Source organism: Anabrus simplex, chromosome 1, assembly GCF_040414725.1.
Source record: "Anabrus simplex isolate iqAnaSimp1 chromosome 1, ASM4041472v1, whole genome shotgun sequence".
Classification (NCBI taxonomy): domain Eukaryota; kingdom Metazoa; phylum Arthropoda; class Insecta; order Orthoptera; family Tettigoniidae; genus Anabrus; species Anabrus simplex.
The window spans coordinates 827,334,336-827,361,059 of NC_090265.1; the positions used below are offsets into that span (position 1 = coordinate 827,334,336).

Genomic DNA, 26,724 nt, shown 5'->3' on the forward strand with positions numbered 1-26,724 from the left:
ATCATATTTCATCTGTCAGTCATTAATCATTGCCCCAGAGGAGTGCGACAGGCTTTGGCAGCCAGCACGATTCCTATCCTCACCGCTTCATTCATTCCATTCCTGACCTGGTCAGATGACTGGAAACAGGCTGTGGATTTTCAAGGAGCATGCTGAATGGTTAGCGGAGCATTTCCTTAGGCACTCCAAAGAAACAAGAGGTGGTGCACTAACATATGAAGAAAAAATGTAAATCATCTTGCGTTATGTTGGAGATCCTGGGTTTCAGAGTGGAGTTGAAGACATATCAGAGAACTGTTTTGACATGAAGAGAAATGAAAGCAGATAATTTGATGAAATTCCAGCTGCTTAGATGCAGGAAGCACGGGCTAAGTGGCAAGAACGTTTGAGCTTCACTTATGCTGTCGGAACTGTAGACTGTACTCATGTACAACTTCAGAAGCCACATGTTCATGGGAATGAGTACATTTACAGAAAAGGCATTCCTAGCATTAATGTACAGGCCACTTGCAATGGAAAGGAAGAATTCAACCAGTGTACATGTATCATGGCCTGACTCTGTCTATGACTCCTGAATTTGGAGAGACTCCGATGTTTGCAGAGTTATGACGCCTCTGTAGGAAGTTGAAGGGATGACAACTTCTGCAGATCTTACAACTTGCGTATGTCACGCCGACACAGATAGGTCTTATGGCGACGATGGGATAGAAATGGCGTAGGAGTAGAAAGGAAGCGGCCGTGGGCTTAATTAAGGTACAACCCCAGCATTTGCCTAGTGTGAAAATGGGAAACCATGGAAAACCATCTTCAAGGCTGCTGACGGGGATTGAACCCATTATCTCCTGGATGCAAGCTCACAGCTGCGCACCCTTAACTGCATGGCCAACCGTGGGAATAAGCATATTAACCTTCACTTTCTGAAATATTTCAGTACAGTAGTTTGCTTCCTCTTGCCCAGATGTCTCTCGGAAATAAGTTTTCTCTCATTTTGTTTGAAGCTGTTGATTGCCGGAATTTTAAGAATTTTATATTACAGCAATCAATTGTAACATAGATGTTTTAGGCATATGTATATAATTGTTTAATTTGTACTTACGGAGCTCCGATTTACTTGCGAGTAATCTACCACGCGGTAATTTCAAATTCTTATTGATACATTTACTACATGGTGGACTGGATAGGAGCATGTTATAACAATGTTATTGGTATCATATAAACAAAAGTAACGCAGTACAGTGCCAAGTAGCTTACATACAGATCAGAGTGAATGAAAAATGAATGTTATATCTACATTACTGCTGACTTTGAAAAATTAAACAAACATGGACCTAGGTAATATGCTTAAATCAAATGAACTGTGTGCATTGTTCGGTACAAATTCACTTATCCCGGATGTACCGTTTTCTGCTGTCTATATGGGTGACACTTGTTCACTTGATACTAGGTAGTTCCAGGGAAGTTTAACTTGATCATGTAAGATCATGATATAGAGATGAATTCCCACTTCAATTTAAACCACAAACCTATACATTCTCTGCCAATGCCAGTTTTGATGGACAACCAAGTGCAGTGGAGGGACTGCATATTGTCTGCTGGTACTTCTGTTTCAACGTCGATTCTCGGCATTGCTGCAAACACATCTGGGTGCAGATCCACAAAGCTATGTTTCTGTTCCATTATTGTATCCAGGTTCTCAACCCATGCTTGTGCAGGAGCTTTGGCTTTAGACAAGAATTGCAGACTTCTTGAAGTCACAATTGGAACAGTTCTCATATGACCTCCTTCAGCTCTGACTGCTAGCATTAACTTATGCAAGATATTTTTAGAGGAATAACACTGTACTAATAGTAACTTTATACGTTAGGTCCCTGCACAAGCATGGGTTGAGAACCTGGATACAATAATGGAACAGAAACTTGGCTTGGTGGATCTGCACCCAGATGTGTTTGCAGCAATGCCGAGAATCGACATTGTCCATCAAACCTGGCATTGGCAGAGAATGTATAGGTTCGTGGTTTAAACTGAAGTGGGAATTCATCTCCATTTATATCACGACCTTACATGATCAAATTAAACTTTCCTGGAACTACCTAGTATCAAGTGAACAAGTGTCACCCATATAGACAGCAAAAAACAGCACAAATTCACTTATCCTGGATGTACACAGACTGGACTATATAATGAATTGCCAGAATTTTAAGAATTTTATATTACAACAATCAATTGTAACAAATTCACTTACAGTATGTCTCGAATCATTGAACTGAATTACATTATGTAAAAAAAGAAAATTGCAGAGCTTGTAAACAACTGTGTTTATATGTAATTAATTCATGTGCAGATTTTGTAAAATGTGTGTGTCAGTATTTCATTTAATTTGCTGAGTTTGTTGAAAATGAACTTGTTTTGATGATTTTGCAAATAAATTTGTATATCAATTTAAAAAATTCACTTACTGAAAAACAGGGCATGAACACAAGCAGTATTTATAGTAAATCGGGAGTGTGGCCCACTTAAACCTTTCACCGCAAATATATCTGGGACAACAAGAGATATTGAAATATGACTTTCACGGACATGAAGGCAGGGAAGGGGCTAATTAAAGTAAATACTATGAGCAGTCAAAAACGTAGGAAAATAGTATTTTCAACATCAACTTACGTTTTTTAAATGGACATCCTGTATTATTTCGTGCACAATCGTTAACATGAAAAATCACATAAGTAATGGCGTTTGTTTCATTGCAATAGGTCAATTACATCCCAAGATATTGCAACGTGAATTTGACACTTGAGATAAACGAAACGCACAGCAGTTGCACATCCCGAGAGTCAAGCGCAAACCTCACAGTTCTCTTATTCGCGATATGATTGCCGTACTACGATGCGACAGGTGCTGTACTTAATGCTATTTGCACTGTTATAAACAGGGATGATAATAAGAGAATTTCGTTACAGTAACTTTGCTATACGAATTATGTACATTCTGAAGTATTCCAAGACAGAGTACTGCACTGTACTGTGTAGGTAAATAAAACATGCAAGTGAGAAACCGTTATTTACCTATACTTTTGCTGTGGCAGGAAACCCTTCTCTTATTATCATCCCTGTTGATAACAGTGCAAATAGTATTAAGTACAGCGCCTGTCGCATCATAGTACGGCAATCATATCACGAGTAAGAGGACCGTGAGTTTCGCGCTTGACTCTCGGGATGTGCAACTGCTGCACGTTTCGTTTATCTCAAGTGTCAAATTCACATTGCAATATCTCGGGATGTAACTGACCTATTGTGATGAAACGAACGCCATTAATTATGTGATTTATCATGTTAATGATTGCGCACAAAATAATACAGGGTGTCCATTTAAAAAACGTAAGTTGATGTTGAAAATACCATTTTCCTACGTTTTTGACTGGCTCATAGTATTTATTTTAATTAGCCCCTTCCCTCCCTTCATGCCCGTGAAAGTCATATTTCAATATCTCTTGTTGTTCCAGATATATCTGCGGTGAAAGGTTTAAGTGGGCCACCCTGTATAGGGCAGTCAGGTAGAAGTGTAGCAGTACGCTACAAAGAGCATGTTAACACAAGAAAATGTGCTAGATACTCTGCCATGTGTGAACATATGCACGATGATAATCACCAGTTCATGAACATAGAAAGTTACATGGTTTTGCTGCACCCTTTAAATAAGGGTGAACAGATGAACATTCTTGAGAAATTAGAAATTTATAAATTACAGAAACTTAACAAAATTAGTTTAAACAAACACAGGGCAGATGATCATTTATTTAAACTTGCAATCCAATATTTTAGAAAGAGAAAGAAAGGAAAAGGGCAACAACAACTCCCCTCCTATGCTGCAGACTCCTCCCACTCCCCCCTCCATCCCTCTAGTCGCTCAACTCACCAGCTAGCCAGCCTGCCAATTGAGCTCATAGTGCCCGCACACCCGCACGACCTCTGCATCTAATATAAGTTACTTTCTATTTCAATGATGGATTCTCAGCCTTTAGAACCATTACAGTTTAGTTCTTTTCTTTTTTCTTACAGACAAATGAAAAAGTTCATTTTAACCTGGCAGGCTTGATCTACAAATAACAGATTTACTTTCTGTTAAGATACTGTAATGATAAGCAGACGGTCTCAACACCTAATGGTGGGACTACGTAAGACCATTAATAATGCCACATTTAAATACAATGGATCCACAGTCAACCCGCTGTATTTTAATATATCACACACAGATATTTCACAGTACTGGTACATTACATGAAAGATTTTCATGTTTGAATTTTTAAAATTGTTGTATTGTCATCTTGTCTGCAATCTGTTGGCACATAGTTCATTTTAAATTAGGTCATTGATACATGTGATTTTACAAGCTGAAGAAGAGAATTTGGTTTTCTTGAAATGTGTACTTCTGTGTGTATATAAGTGAGTATATAAGTAAATGATAGTTTAAATAATAATACATTCTGAATTGTATTGACAAGGCAGAACCTGGACACAATTAACTGTAAAACAGTAGGAAATGCGGTAAACTAAATTAACTCTTACACGAAACTTAGCATTATCTCTACCTCTATCACAAGAACAAACAGTTAGTAGAACTTAACTTTTTAGAAAACTACATTAATCACAATTAAACGTATTCAAGCCACATTCATAATCACAGCAAACACGCAGAACAAACCCTAGAAATAAACAATTATACAATGCATCATAACAGAGAAAAGGAACGCAACATTTGAGCATCAAGATGTTTGTTTTTCATTTTAAAGCTGCCAATGAGAACAGGACTTCTGGCTACATAGTGGCCAATAAGAGCACCTTCAGCTAGTCACAGCAACTATTAAGAGAACGATCTTCAGAGATTGAAGAAACATCCTGCAATGGCAGAAGTTTCCAAACATATTTTAAGTTCTGCTATCATTGGCTTAAAACAGGGAGAAAAAATTAACTGATCAGGAAGTCATGTAAAAAAATCGGGTGTCCTCTGCCTAAATTGGGAGACTTAGCAGGTATGCATCTATGTACATAAAGTGTTAATGTACAGACAATGTGCCAAAACTAGATAGCTGAAGATACACAATACAATCATAGATAATTAAAGGAACTTCTCAGCAATTTTCTTTGAGAAGTACAATAGAAGGTAATACAATGTTGTAAAATAACATAGTACATTTCAACAAAACACAAAATACAATGCATCAGTGTTATAGAAAAGTTGAAAGAGTAAGCAAATATGCTTTACAAAAGCAGGTAATGTACCAATTAGATTTCGCTGTTCGTGAAAAATCTTGATGTACTGATTTTGCAAACCAATCCTGTGATAAAGAGTGTATTAACAAAATTGTAGAAATTAAACCTACCACTGGACTCATCTCCTCCCTGCGCATCAAACGAATTGCTAGCCTCAGTAATCCAACCACTGATCTCTCCAATAAAAGGTGATGATCACATGCAGCAGCTCCCATCATGAGGCTGTAAATATGATCTCTAACGCTTTGCCATATAGTATTAACACGGTCCCTGAAAAAGAGAATAGTTTATAATACCAACAAATAACACACAAGAAAAAATGTAGCAACTATTTCAGACAAATTAAAATCAAATTAAACAATGATGTTAAAATATGAAGCTGAACTGCACCAAATTGCCAACAAAGAGAACCCTAGAGGACCTAAGCACTAGAAGTTCTCAATCACTCCGATATAGAGCAGAACCCTTTTTAACAAATCTCAGGGGGATTTGATATTTCTTCTTTAAAAAGGGGTTTTCCTTTAAAGGGGGTTCAAAGAAAATAGGCTATATATCACAAAAAAAATAATACATTTATGTCTAACTAATGTAATGTCAAGAAGTAATAAAGGAACATGTTAAAAAAAACACTAAGAAGTCAAATAGCCAGTTAATCTGCTATGGTAACGGAGTAAACCATGCAGCCAGTGCCTCCATGCCGAGTGTTGGGCGGCGGTAAATAGCCTGACCACTATAAGGACCAATGGCTAAGGGTGGAGGAGTCCTTATAGAAGGGAAATGGGCCCTCAGTAGAGGAAATACCACTGAAACCCCATAACAGCTGTAGCATCTGTACTCCACAGGAGCAGCTACAAAAGGCATCTGTTCTCCATGTTAGGAACGGCCTACAAGTTTCGGCTGGCAGTAGCTCTAAAATGCCTATGGGAGTGGCGAAGCCATCGTAATAAAAGCCTATATGATGACAAGTGTACTGAAGTCTCGGAAAATGCTGGGGCGTTCCCCATAAGCGAAGTGCAATTCTTGTGATGCTGGGAGAAATGTGAGAAATGGGCAAAAAGCAACCAAATACATCAAGACAGCGACCAAAAATGTAGTGACACTAACAGGGAAAGTGGAAGAAATTGTAGATTTCATGGTTGACAAAGATGTAGCATTGCTGGGAATCAGTGAGACCAAATGGAAAGGAAAAGGTGAGAGGAAACTAAATAAAGGATACACCTTATATTATAGTGGAGAAAGAGAAGCCAAAAATGGTGTAGGTCTCATAATTAGAAAAGAATTGGTGGAAAACATAAATGACAGGTTGATTAAGGTCAGACTGAGACTTGAAACTGGTGTTACAGATATAATTAAAGGGTATGCTCCAAAAACCAAACCAAACCCCATGGCACTACAGCCCTTGAAGGGCCTTGACCTACCAAGCGACCGCTGCTCAGCTCGACGGCCTGCAGATTATGAGGTGTCGTGTGGTCAGCATGACAAATCCTCTCGGCCGTTATTCTTGGCTTTCCAGACCGGGGCCGCTATCTCACCGTCAGATAGCTCCTCAAATCTAATCACGTAGGCTGAGTGGACCTCGAACCAGCCCTCAGGTCCAGATGAAAATCCCTGACCTGGCCGGGAGTCGAACCCGGGGCCTCCAGGTAAGAGGCAAGCATGCTACCCCTACAGCAGGGGGCCGGCAAAGGGTATGCTCTACAAACAGGACATACAGATATGGATCTAGAGGAATACCTTGAATATCTGGAAATCCATATACAGGACAAACAAGTTGTGATAATAGGAGACATGAATGCCCAAGTAGGTCAGGAAAGAAAAGGAGATGAACAGATTATAGGTCCATTTGGATATGGGAAGAGAAACAAGGCTGGAGATATTTTGGTTGACTTTTGTAGAAGAAATGAGCTGGTCATTGGTAACACAAGGTTTCGAAAGAAACACAGAAGGTAACACAATATAGTAGGGATAACAAAATCAAAACTCTAATAGATTACATTTTGGTCGAGAAAGGTAACAGGAAAATGTTGGTAGATGTAACAGCCCTCCCAAGTGAATCTTTCGTAGGAGATTACAGAGTTGTAATAGCTAAGTTCGGAAAGATACAAAAGATGACAGATTAGGCAGAGAAAGCTAAGGGTGTGGAAATTGCAGGAGAAGGAAATAAATGAAGAGTTTCAGACACACATGAAAACAAGTATACCTAAGGAAGACATCGAAAGGGTCGAAGAACAATGGGCATACTTTAAAACAGTCATGGTGGAGTTTGCTGAAAAGATCTGTGGAAGCATATCAGGAAGGAAGAAAGATAAAGAAACGCCCTGGTGGAATGACAGGGTAAAATATATAGTTAAAAGGAAGGAACAAGCTCGGAAAAGATGGCTGAGAAACAGAACAACAACAGAATGCAAAACAGAATACAGGCACTGCAAGAAGGAATGCTCGAAGGTGGTTCAAGAAAGGAAAAAGAAATGCTGGCAAAAATTCACTGAATCTCTGCAAGAAGGTACAACCAGAAACAAAAAGATCTTATTCCTGTGGGGTTAAAAAGAAGAAAAACCCAGGTGAAGGTGCTAACTTCATTAAAAATGAACAGGAGGAAGTGATGACACAGAAGCAGGATATATTGCAGAGGTGGGGAAAATACTTTGAACAGCTTTACAACGTGCATAATATGCCGGTACAAGGAGGAATCGAAGAACCAGATTTAGTGCACATGGAAGATAAGGAAAACGAGGTGTCCATGGCAGAGATTGAGTGGGCCACTAAAAGAATGAAATGAGGCAAGGCAGCTGGAATTGACGAGGTCACCATAGAAATGATAATAGCAGCAGGAATAGTTGGTCTACAGTGGTTGTATAGACTCTTCGGAGTGGTATGGAGAGAAAAGACTGTTCCAAAAGAGTGGACAAAAGGGGTCATTATACCAATTTTCAAGAAAGGAGACATGAAGCAATGTGAAAATTACAGAGGAGTGACAATGATACCTCATACAGCTAAGATCCTTGAAAGAATCTTGGATAGACAAATAAGAGACAGAGTAAAGGGAAAATTGGCAGAACACCAGTATGGATTCAGAAGAGGCAGGTCCACATTTGACCCAATATTTACATAGCGTTAAATGATGGAAAAGTATTGGTAGTATGGAAAGGACATGGTAGTAATGTTTCTAGATATTGAAAAGGCATATGACAGTGTCCCCAGAAATTAGGTATGGAAAACATACAATACAGAGGCACAGATTGGGAATGAAACAATGCAGATGGTAACAGCATTGTATCAAAATTGTGAAACTTGTGTTAGAACCAAAGTGGGTCAAACTGAATGGTTCAGTATTGAGGCAGGCTTAAGACAGGGAAGTGTATTGTCTCCCTTACTCTTCATTATCATCATGGATAGAATTCTACATAATATCAAGGAGAAGATGATGGGCGAGCAAGTAAAGTCTATTCTCTTTGATGATGACACTGTAGTTTGGGGAGATAATGAAGAGGAAGTACAGACAGAAGTGGATTTATGGAATGAGGAGATAAGAAATTTTGGAATGAAGATTAGTACTGCAAAAAGTAAGACTTTGATCAAGACAAGAGGTAACAGAAAATCCAGGGGAGTGATAAAATAGGAAATGAACCTCTTGAAGTAGTGAAAAAATTTAAATATTTGGGCAGCGTGATATCACAAGATGGAAATTTGGAATGAGAAATTGATTTAAGAATACAGCAGTCTGCAAGTTTCTGCCAGTGTGTGCGAGACATTGTATGGAGCAAAGATGTGCCAATGGAGAGCAAGAAGGTATTATACTCATCCTATTATAAACCTATACTGACCTATGCTTCAGCAGCCTGGACGTTAACTAAGCGGAACCAAAGTAAGATACAAGCAGCTGAAATAAGGTTCTTGAGGAGCATACAGGGAAAGACAGGACGAGATAGAATACGAAATGAGGAAATAAGGAGAAACGTGGGAGTGTGTAAACTTCAAGAAGAGATTGACATAGCAAAGCTATGGTTTGGACACATGATGAGAATGCCAGGAGAGAGAATAACAAAGAAAACATTCATGGATACAGAGACTGAAAAGAGGCCTAGGGGACATCCTAGAATGAGATGGAGGAGCTCTGTTGTGGACTGTATTGCAAATAGAGGAGTTGATAGCAATAAAGTACTAGAAGAGGAATGGTGGAAAGATCGAGTAAGGTGGAGGGCTTTGGTACACTAACCTACACAGAGAGAATCTGGAAAAGGGAATGAATGAAGAAGTCAAATTAACACAAGAATAACAGAAAATATTTACAAAAGAGCAGCTATAACAAATTCCTTAGTGGACCATTGGGGGCACAACCTGCTGTAAGGAAAAGAGAAATAGGTTTACTGACTGGCAAGTTTAACTTGAACAGAGGCCTAACTTGATTTCAAAAAGAGTTTTGAGAAAAACAGACTATGAGAACCGTGGGAATAAGCATATTAACCTTCACTTTCTGAAATACTTCAGTACAGTAGTTTGCTTCCTCTTGCCCAGATGTCTCTCGGAAATAAGTTTTCTCTCATTTTGTTTGAAGCTGTTGATGAAGTCATCATCAACGTTGAAACAGAAGTACCAGCAGACAATATGCAGTCTCTCCACTGCACTTGGTTCTGCTGGATTGTCTTCTTCCTCTTCAGTACTTTGTCTTTTTGCATCGTCACGAAGGTCTCCAACATCCACATGAGGTTCTGAGTTTAGGATATGTGTCCCTGACAATTTTCTGTGCAAACAGCATATGTCTTGGACGGGAGCATATTGTAAAACACTCCCGTTTCATGGGCGTTAAAAATATCCTTAGCACTACTGTACCGGTAACGGCGGTACAAAACTAAGTCCCCGTAATAGAAATCTTAAAAAAACTTACACGTTACGTTACGCTCCGGGCCGGCTACGAAAGACTGACTGGACGGCGAGCAACAGCTGTGCGCGTGTGACGTAGAGAGCGGCTGACGTCACAGCATGCCTCACCACAACACAGAGCCTAGACTGATGTGGAATGTTCTTCGAGTTTCTATGGGTAATAACTTTCCCCACAATAATAATTAAACAAATTTAACAACATCATTGTGTAACCCGATCCCTTATCTACGTTCCTGCAGAGTTTCACGTAAATCTGATATGAGGCGATGAAGTTATGGAACGAGATGTGAAGGCCTGGATCAGATATAAATACAGTACTGCTTCGCTCAGCAGAGCAGTGTGTGGCCTGAGTGTGTGGCCAGAGTGTGTATGTGCACACTAGGCAGTGGAGTTCATACAGTCGGTTCGCGAGAACCGTGATCTAGCACGAAGCGGCTATCAATCTTCGAGTCCGTGGACTTTAACCCAATCGCGTCGAATATGGACTTGTACGGATTTCTTTATACTGTGAGTGATAAACTTTTACTCCGACGGGACGTGATATAAATTGTGCTTCGTCTGAACATTATCAAGTGACTGTTTATTCTACACGAGTGTCTAAGACTTGCGAATGTTTTAGAGTGCTCGTAATTTGAAGTTTAATGTTCTGGACAGGACTTAGAACAGTTTGCTCCTTACAGAGTACTAAATACTTAAAGTTTATGAGACTGTGTTTTAATCCAGATTTACTCGGTTGCAAGCATGACTACGTCACTAATTTGCCATTTAATGAACTGTGTAAATATTTGTAGGTCATGAACTGTAAACTGTTCATGTGTGAACTGTGCATTTCAATTATGCTAAACAGCACGTTTTAATTCTACGAACATTCAGTTATGCGTTTCGATTTTACGAACAGTCGAACCGAGGACTGTCAATACATGATTAATTTCGTCTTTTAATTTCATGTTATTATCAATACGTGAATGAGTTCGAATTCACGAGTGAAACATCTTTATTTTCTAATCCAATTAAATTACGTTGAACAGTGTTTCAAACTAAGAACTAAGTCGTGTGGCATTACTTTACATTATGCCAAGTGCCACAAACTTCAAGTGACTCTGTTAAAATTCGACGATAAGTTTCGAGTGGACTTTTATTTTTATGAGTATTAAACTTACATGCTCATTCGAGTCTAGTGGCCTTCTTTTCATTTAACACGGGACAAAATTTAGTGACATTTCACTGTGTGATAAATTCTCAAAGATACATTTTTTTTCCGTGTTTGAACCTTGTTAAAACCATTGATAAACTTTCCTCTCATCAGTGCAGAAGCAGTCTTTGCATTAACTCGCCCGAAGGCTTAACGATGTTCATTCACGTTCATCATTCACGAGGACTACCTCAACGCCCTTCATCAGCACCGTATGGATCTTCAAGACGTCGGATGGATCTTCTAGAACTTCCATCGGGGGAGGAATGGTGGTTCACTGGTATGGGAAAAGGAAGAGCTGCCGGAATCCAAGGACATCGCCAGCCCTAGGACGAGGAACATTTTCTACTGTATCTGCTGTACAGAGATGACATGACTTTGAATTTATTAATAAACTCAGAGGAAAAATTTTAAGATTTATTTCTAAACAAACCCTCTCCCGCTGTACGCACTTCAACGAATGGTACACGCCCTGCGTCTCATGTCTACCGAAGTACCACATTTACTGTTACACTACGTCCTTCAAGAAGTCGAGGCAACATATTCTTTTTCCAGTACACAGCTGTATCGTCATTAATTTCCGCACAATCGCCACACGTTTTGGAACGAAAGATTGTGCTGGTTTTTTAGGTCAATCAAACCAGCCATTAGAAGCATGGAAATCGACCAAACCCAGCTCAAATGAGACTTCTTGAGCTTTTTGTTTAAGTGTGTTCTCAACAATTGGAACGTTCTCACTCTTTTTTCCCTTGAACCATTTCATTAAAATGTTTTCAAGTTCCTCGTACAGTGAAGAACAAATATTCTTCCGTATTTTTGCCCCAGAACCACACTCCACTTCTGCAGTCAGAATAGCTTCCTTGTGTTTCATGACGTTAAATAGCGTGCTGGGTGCCAAATCATATTTTTTTCGCCATCTGTGACAAAGGTACTTGGCTATCCCCTTCAACATCACTAATGATGTCAATCTTTTGTTGAAGAGTCAGCTTCTTACGTTTAGCAGCCATAATGAACATAGTCCGCTGTAACTCTCAGTACAACTCTTAACACAGACAGAACTGTAACTCATAGCACAACTTGCAACAACACAAGAACTAAAACAGTGAATGAAGCTGGAGATATTCTTCAGTCTGCACCTTCTGCATGATTTCTAAGCACGATTGGAGCCGCAAGATGGAAATACCTGGCCGGTGCAACAGCGCTGCGGCTATAGGTTCAGGCAGCTGACCAGACTGGTGACATAACCATAGAACTATAGATAGTGAAAATTCTCCTTTTTCAGATAATGACTGGACATAGGATATTTAATTTCATTATGGGATTATTTATGCATTTTAATATTTATTATTATTATTATTATTATTATTATTATTATTATTATTATTATTATTATTATATATATATTTTTTTAGTTGTCATTCTTGATTGCTATTGTTATGGATGCTCTGAAACATGATGGTAGAAATCTCCCAGGCTTGATGTACGATAGAAAATTAATAATTTTTTAATGGATATTTTAAGGTTAAGTAGCGACCCACCCCAACTAAAAGAGTCCTAACTCCCGAACCGTTCATGCAAATTACGTACTTTTAAAGGTTATTTTAATCCTTAACAAGTCTAGAGGAGGTTAAACACTATTTGGATGTAAAATCTGGGAATAATCTCTATTTATTTATTTATTTATTTATTTATTTATTTATTTATTTATTTATTTATTTGAAAAGTGTTACTTTTTTACTGCCAACTATGAAATAAATTCGCTCTAAAGGGCAAATGGTTAGTGATAAGTATATGCCCACGCGGACTTTTTTGTAAAGCTTGAACAGCTCTACATTTTTGTACGCTTACACTTGGGGTCTACCGATGTCACTTCAGGCAACATAAGCCTGGAAGGGACAACTTCCTACTTATTCCATAATATTTTCTAGAATATATTTACATTTTGTTCAATATCCATAGCCATTTTCAGTTTCTAATTGCTTTCAATCTTCTGAAATACATCTTTCACCGTAAATCAAGTGAGGTTTTTAAGAGACCTTCCGCCTAAATGTTTATATTTCACAAATTTACTTGTCTCTCACGGCATGTACGCATAATTTAGTGATGCTGCCAGACCGTACAACTAGTCTCACCGGAAATTGCACCTAGCTCCCATATAGCCATGATTCCAGTGCCATCTACAGTTCAAAGGACATAAATAACCAACATCTAGCATGATAGTAACTGCCGCTTGCTGGTAACAGTGATTTCCAGAGGTCACACTGGTTCCACGCATCGCTAAAGGAGCGCTTTCCTTTAGCGCGTTAACTTCAAACGAAGATTACATGAAAACAAAAGTTAATTAACATTTAAAACAAGTTTAGAGAAAAGTATCTTGTCGCAAATTTTTGTTACAATGGGATGTGCGATCGTAATTTATGTGAAATATATTCTTTACAAGCGGACCTTTCCTTAAATCGGGGTTTGTTAGAAGGGTGTTAAATAATATTGTGCTTATGGCGAATTGGCTGCGCCTTACGAAAATATTCATTAAAAGCGGGAATTCCTAAAAAGTGGGCACGTTAAAATGGGGTTCTACTGTATTAGGATCTTGTTTTAATTATTGACTTCCAATCTTATTCGACTGAATTTTTACTCACGGCTAATTTATACTCGTTTTCTTGAAGAACTTGCTTTCTCTTAATCAATAACTATTTTTACGATAAAAGAGAGATCACAAGAAAAAATAACAGTGATCAGGGTGAACACTTCTTTTCCTTCCCTCTTACCTTTTGCCATCAAAATACTGTGATGCTTTTCTCCAGACTGAATGTTTGAATAACTGGAATTGCTAGTCATTTCCTTAACCCATTGAGCCCTGCATATTTGTTGGATTGAAACTGCATTGGCGCTGGGATTATTTTGGAGGAAATATAGTGCCGCTTCATATCATCAGAAATTTCTTAGTTACAAGACCATTAAAGATTTAAATATACATGAACACAAAAGGCTTCCATACCACAAACTGTGGAACAAGGAATACAGTAAAACACTATTTTATTATCATCATGGGACTGTAGGCCTACTCAGTCCCCCTGCTGAGCTGTAACCCAGTTTTCTCTTTGCACTTTCTCTTCGATTTCCACATCTATTTGTTATTCAGGAGCATTGCTCACACTAGAACTAATATTACTACTAATTTCACTGAAAAAATTACATTCCTAATCATCATTACTTCCTAAAAGGGGTTATATATCTGTAAATATCAGTTCTATACTGGCAGCCATCTTGTTTACAAGCGAATCTCAAAGGTAGAGATAGCCCACTTCAAACTAATATTACCAAGCACACTATCGATATATATTACCAAAGAGCATATAAAATTGCAAATAAAGAGTCCCTACGCAAATCACAAATGCAACTCACTCTGCCATCTCTTGAGGAAAAGTAGAATTACGTAGTAAAATGAAACAACGGAACAGTTCCGTGGTCCGGCGTTTGGTCCACCGATACGAAGCACGGAACAGTTCCGTGGCTCGGGCCCAATGAGTTAAACCAATAGCTATCTTACCAAGACATCATACTGATACTCAACATGCCAAACGGAATGGACTCTTGTTCCGTGAGAATCTTAATGTACTGGAGACCAATGACATGGAATTGCCACATTTAAACAGCCACAAATGCCACCTAACACAGCGAGGATCAAATCCACTATTTTGAGAACAGAAGAACCAACCACGACATTGTGTCGATGTAACAGTTTCAGATTTCTTGGACTAATTTTCTTCTGCTTCTATCAAGACATTTGTAAAATACTGGAGAAACCTGATTACACACAGGAAATGCGACAATAATTCCAATAAAATGGAGTTGCTTGCCTATATCAAAGAAGTCAATGAAAACAATTTTTGGTTATGTTGACAGGTGATCATTTCTGGAGATCTGTGACCACCACAGTAATCTTACTAGCCCCAAATTCTTTTGGGACTATATTGAAGAACGAGTTTTCAATAATAAACCTAAAATTTAAACATAACCACGTTTTGCTTAGGCCTTGTCAGTCACTATGATTGATTATTAATACAGTAGAAGTCTGCTATAGCGAGTAGGTCATATAACGACAGCCCCGTTATAACAGCAGTTTTTGTCTGTCCCTTCAAAAGTCCTGTATTAAACTGTGTATAATCCTTCGATTACAATGAGATTTCTATCACTAATACCAACATAAATGCTCCGTTATTGGACATTATAAATTTTCCACCTAACTCATTCCTGGTTGCCAGCGTTTCGCCACAATGTGCTAAGTTGGGCTCATCAGTTGGTAAATAGCACACCCATCAAGACGCACGGCTAGTGTATACTGTGGAGGTCACTGCGTAGGCTATTTGTGCCAATGCACTATGAGAGACATTGTCTCATTACCAAAAATTGATGCCTGCCTGGCCATCAGATGATATAGATGTTGATTCCCACAGGGAACCTGAAATATTTGTCCCGAATGAGTAAATTCATAATACCAATATAAATGGATTGTTATTGGAGAGTATAGGTTTACGACAGGATGAGTATAAAACCTTCTTGCTCTCCATTGGCACATCTTTGTTCCATACAATGTATCGCACACACTGGCAGAAACTTGCAGACTGCTGTATTCTAAAATCAATTTCTCCATCCAAATTTCCATCTTGTGATATCACGCTGCCCAAATATTTAAAATTTTTCATTACTTCAAGAGGTTCATTTCCTATTTTTATCACCCCCCTGGATTTTCTGTTACCTCTCGTTATGATCAAAGTCTTGATTTTAGCAGTACTAATCTTCATTCCAAAATTTCTTATCTCCTCACTCCATAAATCAACTTCTGTCCGTACTTCCTCTTCATTATCTTCCCAAACTACAACATCATCAGCAAAGAGTATAGACTTTATTTGCTCGCCCATCATCCTCTCCTTGATATTATGTAGAATTCTATCCATGATGATAATGAAGAGTAAGGGAGACAATACACTTCCTATCTTAAGCCTGCCTCAACTCTGAATCATTCAGTTTGACCGACTTTAGTTCTAACACAAGTTTCACAATTTTGATACAATGCTGTTACCATCTGCATTGTTTCATTCCCAATCTGTGCCTCTGTTTTGTATGTTTTCCATACCTAATTTCTGGGGACACTGTCATATGCCTTTTCAATATCTAGAAATGTTACTACCATGTCCTTTCCATATTCCCAATACCTATACATCATTTGACGCAATATAAATATTGGGTCAAATGTGGGCCAGCCTCTTCTGAATCCATACTGGTGTTCTGCCAGTTTTCCCTTTACTCTGTCTCTTATTCGTTTATCCAAGATTCTTTCAAGGATCTTAGCTGTATGAGGTATCAGTGTCACTCCTCTGTAATTTTCACAATGCTTCCTGTCTCCTTTCTTGAAAATTGGTATAATGACCCCTTTTGTCCACTCTTTTCTCTCCATACCACTCCGAAGAGTCTATACAACCACTGTAGACCAACTATTCCTGCTGCTATTATCATTTCTATGGTGACCTCGTCAATTCCAGCTGCCTTGCCTCATTTCATTCTTTTAGTGGCCTACTCAATCTCTGCCATGGACACCTCGTTTTCCTTATCTTCCATGTGCACTAAATCTGGTTCTTCGTTTTCACCTTGTACCGAGGTATTTTGCACATTGTAAAGCTGTTCAAAGTATTTTCCCCACCTCTGCAATATATCCTGCTTCTGTGTAATCACTTCCTCCAGTTCATTTTTAATGAAGTTAGCACCTTCACCTGGATTTTTCTTCTTTTTTACCCGCTGGAATAAGATCTTTTTGATTCTGGTTGTATCTTCTTGCAGAGATTCAGTGAATTTTTGCCAGCATTTCTTTTTCTCTTCTTGAACCAACTTCGAGCACTCCTTCTTGCAGTGCCTGTATTCTGTTTTGCATTCTGTTCTGTTTCTCACCCATCTTTTTCAAGCTCGTTTCTTCCGTTTAACTATATCTTGTACCCTGTCATTCCACCAGGGCATTTCTTGATCTTACTTCCTTCCTGATATGTTTCCACGGATCCACCATGACTGTTTGAAAGCATGCCCATTGTTCTTTGACCCTTCTGATGTCTTCCTTAGGTATACTTGTTTTAATGTATGTCTGAAACTCTTCATTTATTTCCTTCTCCTGCAATTTCCACACCTTTAGTTCTCTCTGCCTAATCTGTCATCTTTTGTATCTTTCCCATCTTTAACTTAGCTATCACAACTCTGTGATCTACATACTTCAAAAGATTCACTTGGGAGGGCTGTTACATCTACGAACATTTTCCTGTTACAGTAGAACCTCAATTCAAAATTGGTTAATTCAAAATTCCGCCTAATACGAAGAAGCTCTCGTTCCCGGAAACATAAGGTACAGTTTTGCATGTTATTTAAATTGTTTAATTTGAAATATGGATAATTCGTAATTTGAAAAACAATTACATAAAATCAGCTTCATGGTCCGTATCGCACTTCAATAGATTCACAATTAAGTATTTATTTTCCACCTAGTCGATACAATGATTGCTTAAGGCAATTTTTAATGGTCAAAAGTGGTACATGTTTCGTATATTATCAACATCTTCAGCCACATAACACTGTTTAGATGAAAAATATATAAAATTGACAAAGTAATGCTGAAATTCAGACTTTTAATTCAAAACTGCCTTTACATTAACATTTTTTTCCCCCAGACTAAATTAAATTTGAAATGTATTCGCGTTACAATAGAACGAGTCTTCCAGAATGTGCTGGGGTAGATTTCAGTACTTTCACTCACTTTGGCGTGTCTACAGTGCAAAAGTTGAAATTTAAGTGAGGGTTCCACCTTTTCAATACAAAGTGTATGTTGTACAGGATAGTGTTTACAACATGTTTTTATTCAAGGGACCAGTTTTGATACATTTCTGAAGCATCATCATCAGCCTAAATTACAAAACTAGCAAAATACATAATAGGTTATAACAACAATGTATAAACATAGTGACAAAAAATTATTTTGACAACAGTTTCACATTTAAAAAATTGAGGGTTTTATAAAATATTTGATGTGTTTCTGCAACGCATATGCACACGTAAAAGTCTTGTGTGAGTGTCGTACATTCAAGTGTAGTGATGTATTTTAACAACATATTAATCGTGTAATAGTCTTCTTTGGATGAGGCACTTTCAAGTGCTAGGTTAAGGATGTGATAAAAACTTTGTGTACACATTAAAATCTTGTTGAACACATAAAACTACTCCCCTGTATGGTGTCATTTAAGGACAAAATTGCAGTGCTGTTGTTGTACTCAGCAACGTTTTCCAATACCATTGTTACAGGTACGTAATTAGGTGGTATGTTGTTTAACTGTAGGCTAAGGTTTCTAAGTCCAACATGAAATTTGTGAAGCCTGAAGTATAAAAGAAAAACCTAGTTTAGATATGAAGGCTTAATGGGCAAAGGGAAAAGAATGACCTGTGTGGTTAAATGTAGAGGGTCACCTGGCTTGGCGTGCTGTGTAGTTTACCGTGTGGAGAGGAGATGCAAACTAAAGCAAGTAGGCCTGGTCAGAGCAGGTAACTGGGAGTGGGGAGGGAAAAGGAGGGATAGCGGGAGAGGGAGATGCTTAAGGAGGATCAGAGGGTCAATATGGTGGGGGCTTGTAGCGTGATAGAGTATTGCGCATAGTGTGAAATATTGAACGCCTGTTTGAAACTTTGATGTTTCTAGATAATTTAATTAAAAAGTCGAAGAGGATATTAGTTTTCTCCGAAATTTCATTGAGGTTAAAGTTGGGATTAAAAAACTGGTCCAAATGAATAATGCAGTTCTCCGTAATGTCAAGAGTGGGGGGCTTTGCCTATGTTTCTGAGAATTTCAATGTCCTGATCTATAGTGTTTAAGCTATGATTTGAATCATGAATATGTTAACCACTGCCAAAAACCAGTTGTATTTGATAGCATTGACATGTTCCATATATCCAATTTTAAAGTTCCTTCCGGTCTGTCCGGTGTACGAGGAATCACAGTTGTTACACTTGAATCGGTAGACACCTGACTTTAAAAAGATGTCAGTTTTATTTATTGACCTGGCGTTATGTACAATTTCCATGTTTCTGTTGTTAGTACGGTATGAGATTTCAGTGTTACGTTTCCTAAAAATATTAACAATACTAAATAAGTCTTCATTGAAGGCGAAGGTTGAATAAGTAACAGGGTTAAATCTTTCCTTTGTTAACGTTGACTTTGATCAGCGTTTGAATTTATTGATGATTCGTTCTATGAACTAATTATCATATCCATTAAATCTGGCAACGGAGTGGATAGTGTTCAATTCTTTGTTTAGTTTTTTTTTTAGATAACTGTATTTTAAAGGCTCTGTCTACCCTACTGTTATAAGTAGCACACTTATGTGCATTAGGATGTGAAGAATCCTTTCTAATGGTAGTCACTGTTTAAGTTGGTTTCCTATATATTTTATAATCTAATGAGAGAGGTAGTATGTTTATCGTGAGATCCAAGAAATTTAATGCTTTCTTAAATTCTGATTCCAAGGTAAATTTGATATGGGGGTCTAAATTATTGAAGTTATTAAGAGTAGAATTCGCGTCAGCAATTCTATCGTCAAGGATAACAAAGGTATCGTCTACATACCTGGCCCAAAACTGTACATTCTCAAAAAATGTTGTTATTAATAGCTGTGTGTTCTAAAGAGTCAATGTATATCTCCAATTTAGTTATAGTCAGAAATGGCCATTAATAAAATGCCCCTAGAATTACAAGATGAAATTAGATTAGATGTGGGAGGAAAATGAAATAAAATCCATACTTTAAAAAGAAATCCAACATCCACCAACATTAACAATAAACAACCTTTTGCCGAACGCGAACACATTATCAAACTCAGAAAGAAAATCAAGGATAGTAATTTTGTAATCACAAAAGCAGACAAAGGGAACATGACTGTGGTACTAGAAAAAACAAAATACATCGAAAAAACTAAAAACTTTTTCAATAAAAGTTCCTTTTCTATAGTCAGATAAGATCCGACTCAGCAGATTCAACGCCTCTTGAGGCAAACCCTGAAAAATATGTCATTTCTAGAACAGGAAAAAACAAAACTAACCAGCATGAACCCCGGTCTGCCCACCACGGAATCTTTACTTAAGATCCATAAGACTGGTGTTCCCATCCGTCCCATCATTAACTACAGACCTAGCCCGTTATACAAACTAACACAATTTATTCAGAAATTTCTTAAGAAAAATTATAAATTCTTCTCTAACAAACATAAGAAACACCATTGAGCTGATTGAAGAACTAGATAAATTTGAATTACAACCCTTCCACTCCCTTCACTCTTTTGATATAACTAATATGTATCCTAGCATTAACACTAAAAACCTTTTTTCCATTATCCAAAATAATCTAAACACCTACAATCGTCTTAGAAAGCTTGAGATTCAAGATTTCATGACAATCTTGAAGTTAGTAGTTAACAACAATTTCTTTTCCTTTGATAACTGTATATACCAACAAGACAGTTTGGCTATGGGGTCACCGGCCTCAGGGATCCTAGCGGAGATATACATTGACTCTTTAGAACACACGGCTATTAATAACAACATTTTCGCGAATGTACAGTTTTGGACCAGGTATGTAAACGATACCTTTTTCTGAAATGTGTCGAAACCGGTCCCTTGAATAAAAACATGTTGTAAACACTATCCTGTACAGCATACACTTTGTATTGAAAAGGTGGAACCCTCACTGAAATTTCAACTTTTGTGATTTCAGTTCAATACAGAACCATAATGAAGTTTATAACTTTAAAAGTGTCTATAGTGTGCTTCATATTTGCTAAGTTCAAGTAAAATCGTAATTCTTTTGTATTCGGTGCTTTTAAGGAACACCATAATATCACGTAGCAGGCAGTGTGCGGAGAAGCAGAATCCGCAAACACAGATGATGCTGACAGTTGGCAAAAAAAAAAAAAAAAGAAGCGTGGCTCATATAATCAATTCGTACGCACCCAATAATATTGTCAATGCCGATGAAACAGCATTTTTTAATGCCAAGCCCAAACGGTCTTACGGTTTTATAGGAGGGAAGTGACAGCCGGGAATCATACAAGGGGGTTCATTGCACTGTCTTGCAATGGACACAGAAGCGAGAGACTTCTTCCCCTCGTCCTAGGGAAGTTTGATAAGCCACGATGTTTTAAGAGCATCGGGCACTTTCCGTGTAAGTACAGGACATCTAAAATGCATTCAGTCCGGTAATCCAATGAATAAAGGACTTGCACAAGGGAGCCAGCATAATTTGTCCTCGTCTTTGAATCGTGCATTTTTTCTTTCGATGTGTGAAGTTATGTCTACAGTAATTTATCCAAGTGCATTATTTGAATAATGCAAATGCACCTTGTTGGATACATCTTGGGAATAGTTTTTTCAGAGGCAGTTGAAAGGTTTAAACTGTGAATCAAGGTCATTGCGTACATTAATGCATTTCTGAATTACGAGGGAAGTATCATGGCGGGAAATCGTACAAGGATAGTCACTGTACTGTGTTCTAATGCAGATGGAAGAGAGAGACTTTCTCCCCTCATCATGGGAAAGTTCGATAAACCACGATTTTTTAAGGGCATTGGGTACTTTCCGTGCAAGTACAGGACATCTAAAATGCATTCAGTTCAGTAATCCAATGAATAAAGGACTTGCCCAAGGGAGCCAGCATAGATTTCTGCTTCTTTTTAAATCATGCTCTTTTTTTTTCTCTCTTTTGTTGCGTGAGGTTATGTTTGTCAGCGAGTTATCCAAGTGAATACTCAGCATTTGTTGAGTAGATCCCACTGACCTGTTGGATAATTGTTGAGTGAATGAAGAAATTAAGTGTACTTTTTTTGTTTATCCTAAAATTATTGTGATAATTAGAGCAAGTACTGTACTGGGAAAGCGAATGGCAGTGTACTAGCATAAGGGACCATCTTAGCATCGCATTCAGCTGGTATCATTTAGGGAATCCTCGGAAACCATAAAGCAGAGTAGCCATAACAATTAGGAGACAGAGCATATTTCGACAGCTCTACCCGAAGATGGACCTAGTTTCGGCAAATGTTCGAACTTGTAAAACATCTACATTATGTCCAGGGTTAGATGTTCATTTTTGACTTTCTTCAGTTATATTGCTGAACAGGTTTTTGGCACTTCTCGCGGGGCACTACATAATATAGTCACTGGGCTTTCAGACAGGAATTGAAACTGCTCCTTCCTGAAGCAGGGAGCACACTGCTTCTGTTCCGTTCAGTTCAGTTGACCTTGGATATTTGGTTCACGTGTAATCAAATGTCCAGCCGCCTACCGCTTCAGTCCCGCACGCTTCAGCATTTCTCCCCTACCATCCGTTCAGTCGAGTTTGCCCTCACAAGCAAAGTTGACGGAAGACGGAAGGTAGACCCCACCTTGCGAGCCTCTGGCGAAGTGTTCTATTTGAGTTCAATGAGTATGATCAATGAAGAACTGGAGACTGAAGTTGTAAAATGACATCCTGATATCATGATATGGCAAGGAGAAGATCAAGTCAATTGGCAAGAAGTGATAATGATGCAGCAACGCTGTCCACGGTTTCTATGCAAAGTGGCCAAGGAGTTGGACAATATTTTAACTGACAAATATGCAAAAGTGGACAGAAAGCCCGCGGATTGCCGACAAATAGTTGTATGAAACCGTGGAGTAAACAGTGAGAAATTTTAGTCCTGTGATACAAATTGAATTTAAATCTAAAATAACTACTCTAGTGACGGAAAATGACACACTGTACACTGACTTGTAGTATTATACAATTCTAATTACTTTGACCATTTGGTATTAACGTTAAAAATTAAATAATTGAAAAAGAGGTTCAACCTATTCAATACATAAAAGAAAGGAATGTAGTGATTACATTCTTATTTAATAGTGATTAGAAATGGGACCGGTTTCGACCCTAGTCCAGGTCATCGTCAGCCGTTCAAAACATAAAAAACAAGAAAAACAATGCATATGAAAAAGAATAAGTGAACTCTGGATCGGTATAAGATGAAATATAAATTGATGATGGGAGTAGGAATTGTGAGTCACTTAAAATAAAACAGTACGTAATATGATGAAAGGTAGTACGGCATACGCAATGATAAGTAAAGTCTCTCAATGTTTATGAATAGTGGAGAACGGTCAAATGGGTCAGTTTTTACACACTGTCAGATACAAAGTCACAACACTATCGAACAACATATGAAGATCCATAAATATTTTGAAGTCGCAGACTGCCAGCTCTCGGTGATCAGCGCGGCACATCCAAGGTCATGCGCTGCGGTCTCGAACGCCAAAGTAGAATGGAGAATATCCTGAAGGTCCAGTATTTGCCTCGGTTGCGGGAAGTTAAGTACGTATATATAGAAATATACAACGCAATTCAGTATAATTGAATGAGTAATTGTGCTCCTGCTGAGTTCTTGGAAAACAGTTGACTTGAAAAAACAATTGTAAAGAGAAAAAAATGTAGTAAAAAGCGCAATATCGGAAAACAAATGAAAACATATATGCACAGTGCGCTATTTTTTAAATTGAAAAAATTTAGGTCATGATTGAAGTAGTCGAAGTTGACGCAAGACAAGAGTTAAAATTTGAATGAGGAGAACCGAAATGAAGGTAGTGTTTTTTTTTTTAAATAGAAAAGGTAGAATAAATTAATACCGGTAGAGGAAGAGTGATAGTGAAATAAGAGAAGAATAAAGGAAATTGAAGATACATGGTGTTGAAGAAGGATAAGATAGGGAAATGAAAGAGGGGTAGTTTAGGGTGGGTTAGGAGGGTGGGTTATTGGAGGTAGAAAATGTGGGTGGGAACTTTGTAAGGCATGGAAAATAGAATTGGGGTTTTGGAATTTGGAATTTTTGAGAAGAAGAATTAGGAAGTCGAAAAGGATGTTGGGTTTTTCAGAAATGTCGTTTAAATTGAAATTAGGGTTGAAGTACTGGTCAAGGTGGATAAAGCAATTTTCAGTTATGTTTAAGAGGGGGCCTTTGTTAATGATCTTAAGTATTTTCATGTCATTTTCAATATTGGTGAAACTATGCTTTGAGTCTTGTATGTGCTGTCCTATGGCAGAGAATCTGTTGTATTTAATGGCGTTGACATGTTCAGAGTACCTGATATTGAAGTTGCGGCCAGTTTGTCCGACGTAGGAGGAATTACAGTTGTTGCATTTGAATCTGTATACACCAGATTTAGAAAAAGCATTAGATTTATTTAGAGATTTAGAGTTGGGTAAGATATCAAGATTTCTATTGTTAGTTCTAAAAGAAATTTTCATGTTATGTTAAATAAAATATGTAAGGAAATCGATAGTTACTTCATTGTTACTGCTAGTCACTCAAAAGGTGAAATTGGTTTTCTGAAATATGTCTTTTTTTGGGGGGGGTTAGAACACTTAGCAACTCAAAAACTTGAGAGTAATATTCTGAAATATTTAAAGAAGTTGTGCTCATCAAGTAGCAAGTGCGGAAAGTAAAGGTAATATTCACCACAGTGTTCCCTTTTTAAATGTATTTCATGTATACAAAATCTTTTATTTTCTCTCTTCTTTGCAGTCTACGATTTCTCTGTCTTTGGACAAAGAGCTCGACATTACTGCAGGCGCTGTTCCAAGCCGAGTTCACTGATAGCTTCCGAAAGAGACGGAAGGTATGTGCGGCAGGCGAACTGATGCGAACGGATACGCGGGTAACTGAACTGAACTGAACTGAACCGAGCGGAACGGATGCAAAGTGCTCCCTACTTAACACGAATCTAGAATTTTAATATGACCTGATACAATTATGTTCTAGAGACCAGAAGAGATGTTAAACCTTACAGTTTTGGTCCTAATGCAAGACGGGGATTTTTATGTTTACGATATTATGTTAAAATGTCGTTATAAAAATAGCAGTCATTTTATTTGCGCAACATAACATTTAAAAAGTTTGTATTATTTCCCACCCCCACTGGCTTGTGTAGCGAGCGCTCTTTCTAGCTGAGCTCTAGGTCATGAATAAACCAAAATTTCTGGAGATTTGATTTTTTCTCTCTCTTTCCAATCTGCTTGTAATTAGTGACGGGCAAACTGAATATTTAATGCATTGGAGAACTTTTGAGAATTGATACATACATTCAAAACCAAATTCTCAAATTCAACATAACCTGTAAAATTCGATGTAGGCCTAATTTATGCAGTACAAGATTCCCAGATTCTTACTACAAACACTATACCGTGACCAAATTACAATAGAAGATAAGAAAGAAGGGATTTTGCCATCACGTTGGGCGCTTTTTTATCTTGTGTGTTTTATTTGATTAGATTAGAGAATTGAAAACTACTTGCGATCGATTGTTGTTCGGCTTGGCATTATTTATTATATTTTTTTTATGAACTTGGCTGATCAAAATTGCTGACATGAAAGAAGTTTCCCCAGTAAAACTGAATTGAGATTTCTAACTCATGTAAGTAATGTTTGAAGCCAGCCATGCGGTCTAGCTTGCCTGCCTCTCACCCATAGGCCCCGGGTTTGATTCCTGGCCATATCAGGCATATTTACCTGGATATGAGGGCTGGTTCTAGGTCCACTTAGCCTACATGTTCATTGTTAATTGAGGAGCTATCTAATGGTGAGATGGCAATCCCAGTGTACAGAGCCAGGAATAATGGCCGACAGGATTTGTCACACTGACCATGCATCACATCGTAATCTACAATCAAAGATAAGGGTAGGGTTTTCCACCTGTTCAATACAAATTTGTAGTATTGAACAGGTGGAAAACCCTACCCTTATCTTTGATTGTAAATCTTGATTCAATACGGACCAAAAATGAAATTCTTGACATTAGACATCGTAATCTGCAGACCTTCGGGCTGAGCAGCAGTCGCGGCAAGGCCCATTAGGGCTGTAGATTGGTTTGTTTTAGGGGTGTTTGTTAGATTATAATTATACTTATTTCATTATTGTAATGTTTAGCCAAATTGCTGATAGTTTTAATTTGTTCCTGGATTTTCCGTTTTCCCATACTGTACGTTTTTATTCCCGTGGTCCCTGCCAAAATGGAGAATCGAGGTTCAACTGTAATGTGTTGTAACCACAGAGTCACTTACAGCAATACCATGACTCGCACTGGATTACAATTGCTGACCAGGCTGGGAACAGAACCTAGTAGCAGGGCCAGTTTGAAATTAAACCATACTTTATGTAGGTGTTTACAATTAAACTTTCCCTACTTAAGCATCTCCATGTAGAAAATTAGCAATTGCATGAACAGGAAATGTAATGTGATCACTATGAAGGGCATGGGAAAGAGAAACAATCAATAAGCAAT

At 38.0% G+C, this 26,724-nt stretch overlaps 1 protein-coding gene across 1 annotated transcript in view; it reads right to left on the bottom strand.

Moving 5' to 3' along the window:
* The window catches only part of garz (Sec7 domain-containing protein garz), a 332,880-nt gene that overhangs the window by 123,400 nt on the left and 182,756 nt on the right, over window positions 1-26,724 (bottom strand). Inside the window, exon 22 of the mRNA XM_067136362.2 lies at window positions 5,378-5,537. Within this exon, the coding sequence (XP_066992463.2) occupies window positions 5,378-5,537 (160 nt within the window). The remainder of the gene's footprint in view (window positions 1-5,377; window positions 5,538-26,724) is intronic.